Source organism: Grammomys surdaster, unplaced genomic scaffold (genome assembly GCF_004785775.1).
Source record: "Grammomys surdaster isolate TR1022 unplaced genomic scaffold, NIH_TR_1.0 211, whole genome shotgun sequence".
Classification (NCBI taxonomy): Eukaryota; Metazoa; Chordata; class Mammalia; order Rodentia; family Muridae; genus Grammomys; species Grammomys surdaster.
The window spans coordinates 4,570,203-4,581,572 of NW_021604656.1; the positions used below are offsets into that span (position 1 = coordinate 4,570,203).

The 11,370-nt window shown below is 52.0% G+C and overlaps 1 protein-coding gene across 1 annotated transcript; it reads left to right on the forward strand.

The window, feature by feature from the left end:
* Nucleotides 1–217: 217 nt before the first annotated feature.
* B4galt7 (beta-1,4-galactosyltransferase 7) lies at nt 218–10,004 on the forward strand. The gene is made up of 6 exons (XM_028772076.1): nt 218–345; nt 4,051–4,413; nt 7,114–7,339; nt 8,268–8,351; nt 8,623–8,727; nt 9,112–10,004. Exons 1-6 carry the CDS (start codon nt 296–298, stop codon nt 9,265–9,267), a joined length of 984 nt encoding a protein of 327 aa, XP_028627909.1. The 5' UTR covers nt 218–295; the 3' UTR covers nt 9,268–10,004.
* The last annotated feature ends 1,366 nt before the right edge of the window (nt 10,005–11,370 follow it).

Consider the following 11,370-nt stretch of genomic DNA (forward strand, 5'->3'; position numbering starts at 1 on the left):
CCTTTGACCTGGGTGAAGGGGCGGAGCTCCTTTCTTGTGACATCCAGTGGGCCCTTGTAGGTAGTGAAAAGCAAGCTAGGTCCCTATCGGGTTTTTTTGTGTTTTGTTTTTGTTTTGTTTTTTTCCCAGGCAGCAGAACCTTATAGGCAGTGGCTCTGAGGTGCAGCCGGCCAGGCCGGAGGGACGGACCGGGCGGACCAGGGGGCGGGGCGGGGGTGGAGACGCCGCGTAGACTGGGCAGGCCGGGCAGCGGGGCTGGGAGCCGGAGCCCCATGTCCTGCTGTGTCCCGCCACGATGTTGCCCTCCCGGAGGAAAGCGGCGCAGCTGCCCTGGGAGGATGGCAGGTGAGCTGCGGCAGCCGGCAGGAGTCGCGTCCCCGTGGGTGCCATTCCTTTTCCCGGCCTCCTGCAGAATCTAGCAGCCCGACGCCGTCGCAGCTGGTTTCTGGGGGTCACCCTGAGTGTTTGTGGTTCTCTGAGGGGCGTCATTGGCATTGTCTGCACGGCTCTCTTCTCCCATTAGCTTCTATTCTGTGCGTCCCTGAATTTGGGTCTCTGCCTTGTTCTATTGATCTGTTTGGGTCGCGAGCTAGTCAAGTGGTTCTCAACCTGTGGGTCGCGCCCCCTTGGGCTGCGTATCAGATATTTACATTACAATTCATAACAATAACAAAATTACAGGTATGGAATAACAACGAAATTTATGGTTGAGACCACCACAACATGAGGAATTGTGTAAAAGGGCTGCAGCAGTTTGTGTTTGTGGTTCTCTGAGGGGCGTCAGTCTGAAGGCTGAGACCTACTGATCTAGCCTCTTTCTCTCATGTGCCTTATGTGTGTTTTTCCGTCTATGTTTTCATACAGCAACAGCTGGTTCTGTCCGTTTCTTACAGCGCATCTCTCTGTGTTGTGGCGCTGAAGGTCTTTTATTTTTTTTTTGTCCGCCCGCTTATATCCATGTGACTTCAGATCCTATCCCTTTCCTTCATGCTCTCTCATACTTTGTGGCTGGCCAGAAAGATCACACCAGACAGAGCTTCCTGTGTTCTCTTCCTGGTTGGTTAGCCATTGCCTGTCTTATACTAGACACACCCAGTAGTTCATTTCCTGTGCTGTTGTACTTGTGTGGGACGTGTTTTGAGTGTTAGGTGTGAGTCTGGCTCAGACCTGAGTTTTAAGACGTTTCTCGCTGAAACAGAGTCGGGGAGGTGATTTTTTCCTGCCTAAATTTATGGGAGCGTTACACTTTAGGCTTGAGATACGCTTCCCGCTCCCATTTTCTTTCCCCAAACAAGTTAGTGTATATTCATTTAATGAACAATGCATTTGTTAGATGTTGTAAGGCTCTGGAATTTAGTGGGCACAGTTTGGGGGGTGTTTTTGTTTTTCAGATTTGGTGTTAAAATGTGACAGTAATATAATAGAAGGATGGTCAGTGGTGGCCAGAAATAGACCACTTAATTTTTCTGACCTCGGTTTTCCATCTCTGAAATGAATATCATAATATCTACTTGGAAGGGCTCATTGAAGAATGATGAAGATTGTTTATAGAGGAGAATTGCCATCTTCTGATCATTTTCCTCCTTTCTTTCTTTCTTTCTTTTTTTTCTTTTTTGGTTTTTTGAGATTCTGATCATTTTCTATTATTGTGTTCTCAGAAAAATATATTGATGTCCATTTTGTGCTTTTGACACAGAGGCAAAGATCCATGCAACAAATATAAAGTAGTGTAGTAACTGGGTAGTCACTCTAGAACCAGCCTGCTTGGGTTTGAAGCACTCCTAATTAGCCTTAGGCAGTGATTGATAAAGGAGACCATCCCTTTTCTATATCTTCCCGGAGAACCTGAGTGTGGAAGCAGCCAGGAGTGCAGTTCTGGAGATCACCTCCAGGTGGCACCAGCAGTATCTGTACCCAGTGTTCAATAGCATCACTTTTACTGATAGAATTGAGACCCTTGGTGGTTTTGGCCTTTAGAGAAAAGAACGAGAGTGTCCTTGGGCACACGATCTTCATAGAAAGGGCAGGTTGAATTGAAGAAACATCAGGAGAAAGCACATGGACCGTCCAATCCATGCCTTGCTTCTGGATAATGGTCATCGTTTATTCCCCCAAAGGAGGTCTGTTCCCCGTTGTTCATCATGTAAGTCTCAATCCTGCTCCCAGAAGGAGCCCAGAGTGCCAGAAAGAATCTGTAAAGCTTCCAGGCTTGTCAGGCCATTTGCAGGTCTGGGCTCTACTGCTCCACAGTACAAACCATCACCACAGGACAATGGGGGGTAAGTTAGAAGCTCTGTGAGGGGAGTCCTATCTGGAAGCCTCTCCGCTGCATGTGGGACCTGGGCCTGGCTTCAGGGCTGCTGGCTTCCAGATTTGCAGTTGTGTCTTTAGAGAAAGGTAGGCATGGATGTGGCTCCAGTGTATGCCTTAAAGCACGCTTGGGCTGCTTGGACCCTTCCCCTAACACAGTTGACAAGCTCTTTCCTGTCTGGCTGGGCCTGAGGCTACACATAAAAATATGACATGTTCTGAAAGTAGGACCTTACAGCTCGTCTCATGGGAGCGCTGAAAAGAGGGAAGTGCCAGGTACCCTGGGAACACCAGGGAGCTTGTCGGGGCCAGTGATGGGTATGACATGGATCTTTGGCCTTGAAAGATTGGTAGAAAACTGCTAAGCAGTTAAAATAAGGGGATATCACAAAGGAGATAAAGGCAGGTGGGGATGGGCCGGAGTGGGAAGGAGCGTGGCAAGTGAGAGTGAACGGTTGTGAGAAACTGGAGAGTTGACAAAATCACAGAGTGCCTCAACAGAGGATTCTGACTGTTAGGGTTTGGGCATTAATCTTGCAAGCAGAGGCAGAACAGCCATAGGATTGAAAGTCAAGAACAGCCCAAGGACCAGTAGGCAAGATGATCACAGGCGAATCTTAGGAGGTAGCGTCTACAAGACCTGAGAGCAGATTCTTGACCCTGAGAGGTTATAAAGTAGATTCCTCTACTGGTCGCTTGGGCAGGGGCAGGGGAGCTGGAGAGGAAGCCTCCTTAGATTCTCACAACCTTTCCTCGTATCTCCAGACACTTCCAGAGTGAGGCAAAGGTGATTTCCACTGTTTCTTTTTTGCTTTTTTTTATCTGTTTTTGAGATAGTCCCACTGTGTAACCCAGTTTGGTCTTGAACTCCAAATCCAAATCCATCCAGGCCACCGTACATGGCTTTTCACCTGGGCTTTTGTTTTGTTTTGCTTTGTAATTGTTAGATTAAAGAGGAGTTTCCCAGACACCCAGTGTCTGAGCTATTGTTTGTCCAGGTTCTTCAATATTAGAATATATCCCAATATTAGAATATAGCTGCTGTCTCAAAAAACCAAAAAAAAAAAAAAATAGAATATAGCTGCTGAACCTAGTCCTGTCCTCTCCACCTTCCTTTATCTTGTCCTATAGGCTATCCTGTGATCTGCCACTATTCCTTTAGACCTTACATTGGGCAGTTTTGAGCTTCCTAGACTAACTATTGGCTGTTTTGCCTGGGGCTTATGTCAGTACACACCCATTCTTGGGGAGCTTTTTGGGCACCTTAGCAGCACAACAAAGTAACCTTTCTGCTGGGGTGGATTTTCTGGAGACTGAGTTTGGAATTTGGAAATCAGTGGTTATATCTCTCTATGCTGGAAGCCCTCCCACTGCTCAGGACCTCCAGACACGGTCCTAGGGAGGAACAGATATGAAACAATGAGCCCGCCCCTTCCTCTGAGTGTTCTGACCATCACTCCATCAGGATGTCAGATGTCACTGAATGACCGGGGCAGCCCTGACTGCTCTGAAGGGTCTGAGAGGGTCCCAGCGGGTAGCACAGGCTGGGCCTACAGAGGGGAATGGACTGATCGCATGTGGAAGTCGCATGTGCAAAACTATTAAACACCGCTTCTGCACTAATTCCCGGTGTTCAGGGGATGCCAGTCATTTGGGCCTACATGTGAGGAGGCCAGAGAAGGGTCCTGAAAGGGTCTCAGCTAGCCCATCCTCCTGACCTCCTTCCCGCTCTTACCTCAGGGCCAGGTTGCTTCCTGGAGGCCTCCGCCGGAAATGCTCCATCTTCCACCTCTTCATTGCCTTTCTCCTGTTGGTCTTCTTCTCCCTGCTCTGGCTGCAGCTCAGCTGTTCTGGAGATATGGCCCAGGTGACCAGGGGACAAGGGCAGGAGACCTCAGGTCCACCCCGGGCTTGCCCCCCAGAGCCACCCCCTGAGCACTGGGAAGAAGATGAGTCCTGGGGGCCTCACCGCTTGGCAGTGCTGGTGCCCTTTCGGGAACGCTTTGAGGAGCTGCTGGTCTTTGTGCCCCACATGCACCGCTTCCTGAGCAGGAAGAAGATCCAGCACCACATCTACGTGCTCAACCAGGTGGATCATTTCAGGTGAGGAGCAGCTCCTGAACCCACACAGCTCACCCCAGCGCCTCTCTCCCTGCCCTTGGCCCCCAGTGCCTGTTCCTCTCGCTCAGGGCTTGGGCCTGGGAGGGGTCACTTTGAGTAAGGCCCAGATGATGGGAGGAGGTAGGCCACTCTCACTGGGCGTAGTGGGAGTCTGTGGGGTGAGCCCTGGTCCAAAGTCTGCTTTAGAGAGATCACTGGATGTGGAAGGTTGGGTAAGGACACTGAGAAGCAGTGGTGCAGGGTCCCTGGAGGAGCGCCGCCTCAGTCCTGCGCCTCTGCTCACCTCCCAGCAGTCACTGTCCCAGGCTCTCTGGGACTGTCTCTCCCACTGTGGCCTTGGACTCCTCTTCCTGACAGGGACAGTGCTCCGGCCACAGGGCCCCTCTTCTGCATAGCCTGCTCTTCCTCTCGGTGATTCACGTCAGCATGCACATAGCCGCTCCAAGATAGCGGTTCTAAACAGACAGGCGTTGGGAGCGAGGAGACTCAGGAGGTAAAGGTGTCTGCCACCAACCCCGGTGCTGGAAGGAGAGAGCTGACTCTTACAACTTGTCCTTGGCTTCCCGCCACTCTGTAACTTACAGGTATTCTAAGTTAATATCTTAAGAGAGGGAGTCAGGCATGGTGGCGCACCTCTAATCCCAGCACCAGGGGAGGCAGAGGCAGGCGGATCCCAGCCTGGCATATAGAGCGAGTTCCAGGATAGCTAAGGCTATACAGAGAAACCCTGTTTTAAAAAGTAAAACAAAAACAGAGAAAAAAGAAAGGAAAGAACGAGAACAGAAAAAGAAGGGAAGATTTTTCTGTGTGATACATCCATTGCTGTTGCCCTGCTTCTTCCTTCCTTCTCTTTCCTGTTTTCAAGGCGCACCCTCTCTCTGTCTCCTCTCTCTCTCCCTGTCTCTCTCCTATCTCTCTCTGTCTCTCTGTCTGTTTCTCTCTTGTCTCTTCTATTTTTGATTTTTTTATTTTTCGAGACAGGGTTTCTCTGTGTAGCCCTGGCTGTCCTGGAACTCACTCTGTAGACCAGGCTGGCCTCACACTCACAGGCCATCAGCAGCCATCTCTTATGACTGGCAGCATCCCTCACTGAGGTCACAGGTGACTTCCATGCTCCCAGGCGCTCATCCTCTCCTGTAGGCAGCTTCTACTAAGCAGATCCTTTTCCGTCTAATGCCTCCACATACCTTCTGCTTTCCCTCACCTCAGTGGCCATCCCTGCTCACCTCATTCGCAGTGTCCTTGTCTCTCTGACCAGCTGATTGCTGTTCCCTAGAGCTCAGCACTCCCTTCCCCCAGGTCTCTCTCTGGGGAATCCCATCCCATCCTGTCTCTGGAAATGCCGTTCCTTCTTTCTGAGCTCCAGCCCTGTAACCGCCGTTTCTTTTGTAATGGCTGGTTCTGCTACTTTGTAATGGCCAGCCGGTTCTGCTGCTCTGGTCCGCAGGTCAGGGTCTAGCAAGAGAGAGAGTGGGGACGGAGGAAGGGGGAAAAAGGGGCGAGAGATGCAAAAGATAGATACAAGACAGAGTCCGGTGGAGTCTCTTCAAGTCTCTTCTTTATTCTCCTCTCTTCTTCTATATTCTCCTCACACACATATATTCTCCTATACTCTCCTCCCTCCTTCAGTCTCCTCACTCCTCCCACACATAGAAAGGAAATCCTGGGTGTTTATACCCTTTACCATGTGACTTGCCCTCGTGGACAAGCTCAACTGAAGCCACTATGTCACATGCCTTGTAGCCATGGATACCAGGTGCACCTTGCAGCTGGGGGCACTAAACAGTGTAACAAGATGTTCATCAGAGTGCAGTCAGCTATTGCAGGCTGTTGAAAACAAGTCTCTTGTCAGGGTATATGGCTCGAGATGGCTGTAAAGATGATAGCCACTTTCGGCTAAGAGTCGGCTCCCAACACAGCCCGGAATCTTGTGCCTCCTTTGTGATGTTCCGTTTAGTGGTCTCAGAGGCAGCCCGAGCCTAACAAGAGCATGGCTGAATTCCTGATTGCTGCCCCCTCACGGGGATTTCTTTCTCCTCTCTCCATTTCAGGAAGTGGGAACTACATACTTTAGTTACGCAGGCCAAAAAGGCTTGGCCTCACCTTCACCTGCTCTTTGTCTATCATGGCATCCAACCCGTCAGCAAAGCACATCTAGAATCTGCCTGCTCCTCACCATTTCCTCTGCTGACCCCTTAAGCCAGGCCGCCATCAGCTGTTACCTCTCAGTTCCTCCCAGTCCCCTGGTCTGTTCTCAGTGTGCTGACTGGAGCCACAGGGCACCTGCCCTTGCTGACCTTACTCTTGCTGTGTGGAGCCTGGTCTCCCAGCTTCCAGATGACCACTCCCTCAGGCTGACAAGTTCCACCATAGATGTTGCCTGCCACTCTGGCCCTCCTGGCAGCCCTGTCTAGGAGAATAGCTGCCCACCTGCCCTGCCAGTTTCCATCTCAGTACCCGGCTTGCCTTGCTTGAGAACAGGGATTTGTTTCTCGCTGTTTCTTCTGTGTAGTTTTGAACAGCTTTTGGTATAAACCCTTGTGTAGCAAGCAGAAGGGGCAATGTACCACAGTGAAGTCAGTGCTGGGTGGTGACAGTGAAGAAGCTCTCGGCGTAGCCGGGGCTGAGCCAGGTTGATGGACAAGCTTGCTTCCTCTAACTAGCCTCGTTTCTCTTGCGTAGGTTCAACCGGGCTGCACTCATCAACGTGGGCTTCCTGGAGAGCAGCAACAGCACAGACTACATCGCCATGCATGATGTGGACCTGCTCCCTCTCAACGAGGAGCTGGACTATGGCTTCCCGGAGGCCGGGCCCTTCCATGTGGCCTCCCCAGAGCTCCACCCGCTCTACCACTACAAGACCTATGTGGGCGGCATTCTGCTGCTGTCCAAACAGCACTACCAGCTGGTGAGGCCCAGCCCTACATGCTCTGCTTCCCAGCATGGGTCTAGACAGTTGGGAGGGTACAGCAGCCTTCCTGAGGCCCAGCACATGGAGCATTGCCAGAGCTGACGGGGACTCGGCAGCAGCTAGAGATATGTGAGGGAGCCAGGGGTGAGCACATTAGCCAGGGAGAGCTCTGCTGGGACCACAGAAGTCCCATGCCAGCTGGCCACAGGGAGCCCCAGATGGGAGGGCCTACAGAACCTCTCCCTCCCTGCAAGGTTACCGGGTCTCCCTTTCTCCTCCCAGGCCTCAGTGCTGCTACTCTTCTCGTGTGAGAAGGCTGTGTAGCTACAGCCTGTAAAACGTGGCCCAGCTGTGGGGAGATGGAGCCCTTCCCTCCCCAGAACTCCAGACAAGAGTCCCAAACTAAAGCACACCGGCTCTTGATGGGACCCAGGGGCACAGGTGGGTGGGAGGATCAGAGTGGCTTTTTTCTGTCCTCCATGGCTGAAGCCAGTTTTATAAATGAAGCCCCTGAGCAGATGCCAATCAAGAGTGTTAAAGAGCCAGTTGTCACTCAAACCCAGGAAGAGACCCAGATAGAGCCACCTCAGGAGAAATGGAATCAAGAGGAAAGCAAAAAGTAGCAGTTGCCATTTTCCTTCTGAAGAGAGAGCCGACACTTGAGACACTAATCATACACATGCTCAATGCCCTGTTAGGAGTGGGGCGGTACCAAGATGTGCTGAGACTTCCCTTTGGCCCCACATTCCCACTCAGAAGTGAAGGGACCTCGCCGCACCCTGTATTCACCCAGAACAGTCAGGGCAGGAAGAAGAGAGGGGCCTGGCTGGATGGGCTCAGACTTGGTTCTCCTGAGCAGTAGGAGACCAAAGTGCACTCCTGGGAGGAGGGGGCATGTGACAGACACTGCCTGTCTTTGTGTCAGTGCAACGGAATGTCCAACCGCTTTTGGGGCTGGGGCCGAGAGGATGATGAATTCTACCGGCGCATCAAAGGAGCTGGCCTCCAGGTAAGGCTCCTCGCATGGCTCTGCCTGGTCGTGAGGTTCCCTTTATTGCTGCATTGAAATTCTTGGGTCCCCCTGGTTGTGATCCCTGCCTTTACCCCAACTCTGGGGCCTCATCTCACCAGTCCTGTGCTCTCTGCTAGCGCCTCCTCTCCTACAGGATGGCTCCTAAGAGCCTCTGCCTGTGGCAGACAGTAGGATCCCAGAGGAGTCAGTGGTCAGGGCCAAGATTACAAGAATGGCGCCTGACGCCTGCATCCTTTGTTCTCCTCAGCTTTTCCGCCCCTCGGGGATCACAACTGGGTACCAGACATTTCGCCACTTGCATGACCCGGCCTGGCGGAAGAGGGACCAGAAACGCATTGCGGCTCAAAAACAGGTGCTGGCTAGTCTCCTCAGTGGAGTGGTGAGGGATAGGCAGGAACCAATAGGCCTGATCATTTCCCCAAGCTCCCCTTTGGCCCAAATGGTGCCGTTCCTCCATGCTGGGCCCAGTCCACAGGCATTCTCCAGAGCATCTTGTCCTGTTTGGTGGTTGCTGTGTGGATCTGGGTACCATGGATCAGCCCAGACCTCAGAGTCCATGCAGGTTCGGGTGGAAAGGCTTAGCCCGGGCACCAGAACCCCTGTCTTGTAGCTGTATTGTCCCATTATCCCACATAGAAGTCTGTGTTCTCCTAATTGAGGGGACACAGGCCTGGGCAACGTGTCAGCTTTGGCCTCTGAAGTGTGGGTTCATGTTCTCCCCTTCTCTTCTTTCCAGGAGCAGTTCAAGGTGGACCGGGAGGGAGGTCTGAACACTGTGAAGTACCGTGTGGATTCCCGCACAGCACTGTCTATAGGAGGGGCCCCCTGCACCGTTCTCAATATCATGCTGGACTGTGATAAGACAGCCACTCCATGGTGCGTATTTGGCTGAGAGCTAAACTGTAAGGAAGCTTATGCTTCCAGACCTCAATGCTGCTCAGGCTCAGGAAACCTCAGGCCTTAGGCCCAGCTCAAGAGGATGCAGAGAGGCCTGAAGAAGTAGCCAACCAGTCTGTGTCTTCAGCAACCTGGCCCCCAGAGCCAGGCCCAAGACAGGACACAGGTAGACCCTGGGATGCTGCTGGAAAAATTTTTCAGAGAAGCTGGAGGAGGTGTGGCTCTTGACTGACATTCTCCAGCCTGCCTTCCTGATCACCCTGCTCTGCCCGCCCGCCCGTGCTGAGGCCTGAGGCAATGACAAGGAGGGCCAGGACAGCCTCAGCAGACACAAGCTGCTCCTCTGGAAGCACAGACTCACAAAGATGTAGTCAGAAGCCCCACGGCCAGTGTGTATGGCAGTTGCTACTAGGAAGCTTAGCACAACAGAAGGAGGAACACAAGCCCTGTGCAAGGGAGTGGCTGAGACCTGCTGTAGCTGGTGCCACCTCAGAGGAACAGGGCACCAGATCTCACTTCTCAAAAGAAACTAGAATGCTGGATTCTTAAGCAGAATTTCCTGGTTTTTTTTGTTTTTTTGTTTTTTGTTTTTTTTTTTTTTTTTTTTAATGGTAGCAGTTAACTAAAACTTTGAAAAACTATGGCAGGCCAAACAAAATGTTTTGCAATTCACTGATTTGTCACCTTTGGTTGACCAAACGGGGATAATATAAAAGACTACGCTCTCAGTCATACACTGGCAAGGAACTGGACTGGGGTCCGGGGAAGGTGGCAGGCATGGATGGGAAGAAAAGCCCAAGGTGGGGTTCCTACACGTCCCTGACCACCAGGGCTCATGGGCAGCCCCCTGCTACCCCTGGGAAGCCCAATTCGATTCTGGCTTTGTCTGGTTGGGCTCTATTTCTGACATGGTGTTCCATTGACCTTACTAGGAAATAGGCAGAAGGAAGGAAGGTAACTGAAGAAGTCACAGGACCTGGCGGGGGTAAGGGACAGGGCAGCTCAGAAGGGAGCCATGTTCCTAAGGTGAGAGAAACTGAGGAAAAACTGCAGAATCCCTAGAGCATTCTCCCAGCTGGAAGGAAGGGTGAGTGCTGAGGCAGAGCCCTGGATGGGGAGTGTTTGTGGAAACCTAGTGTTCATCCCACAGTTCAGAAGAATAAGACTACTACCACTATGTTTGAGCCAAATTTAAAGCAAACTTTATTAAATATTGGCCAGGTATCTGTTCTGGTCAAGTGGGGCTTGCAGGCTAGAGGCACCTTGTCTTATAGCTCTCTTAAGCACAGAAGTTTAGACTGAAAACATTGGGTTAGTACCAGCAAGAGGAGGCAGACAGGTCTGTCTCACACTGGGAGCAGGAGCAAAGGGGTAGTCTGTGCAGTTAAGGTGCTTGGTTTACCACTGGGACACCCAAGGAGCCACAGAAGGAACGGGCTGCACTCCAGAGTTGAGACGTTAGGATTCACAGCTTCCTTCAGGACTCAGAGGATGCCCTCAACCCTGCTGTGTGCAGTTGGGCAGACTGTGGTCTGCACATCCTGAAGGTAAGTTCAGAGAGAGAGGCTGAGATGGGGCAGGGCTGCGGGTTCCACAGGGACAGAGCCTCAGCCGCAGCAGTGAGAGACAAGCACGCCTGGCTTACGGTCCAGCGCTGTGGAGATGGAGAGGCCATTGCCGGGGAGCTCTACTCTTCTCATCTTGGATTCTCATTTGTCTCCTCGGACAATAACTCATGCCTCTTGGGATTGGTGGACACAGATGTGACAGCAAAGCCCCCAGCTCTGCTTTGACCTGGCATGCAGAAAAACCTGAAAAGGTCAGGGTCCTGTCTACCTGTTCTGGGGCTGTGGGACCAGAGAAGGAAGGTCAGGAAGATACTCTCCAGGCCCATCTCCCCTGTGCCTCCTCCATCACACTATCATTGTGCTGGTGGGCACCCCTGGCAGGACCTGGTGGGCACCCTGGCAGGAGCTGAGGGCACCCCTGGCAGGACCTGGTGGGCATCCCTGGAAGGAGCTGGTGCAGCCCACATCTGCAGCCTCCCTTCCTTGCTCTGTATTCTCTCCTATTCCTGGAGAATGGAAGGATGATGAAC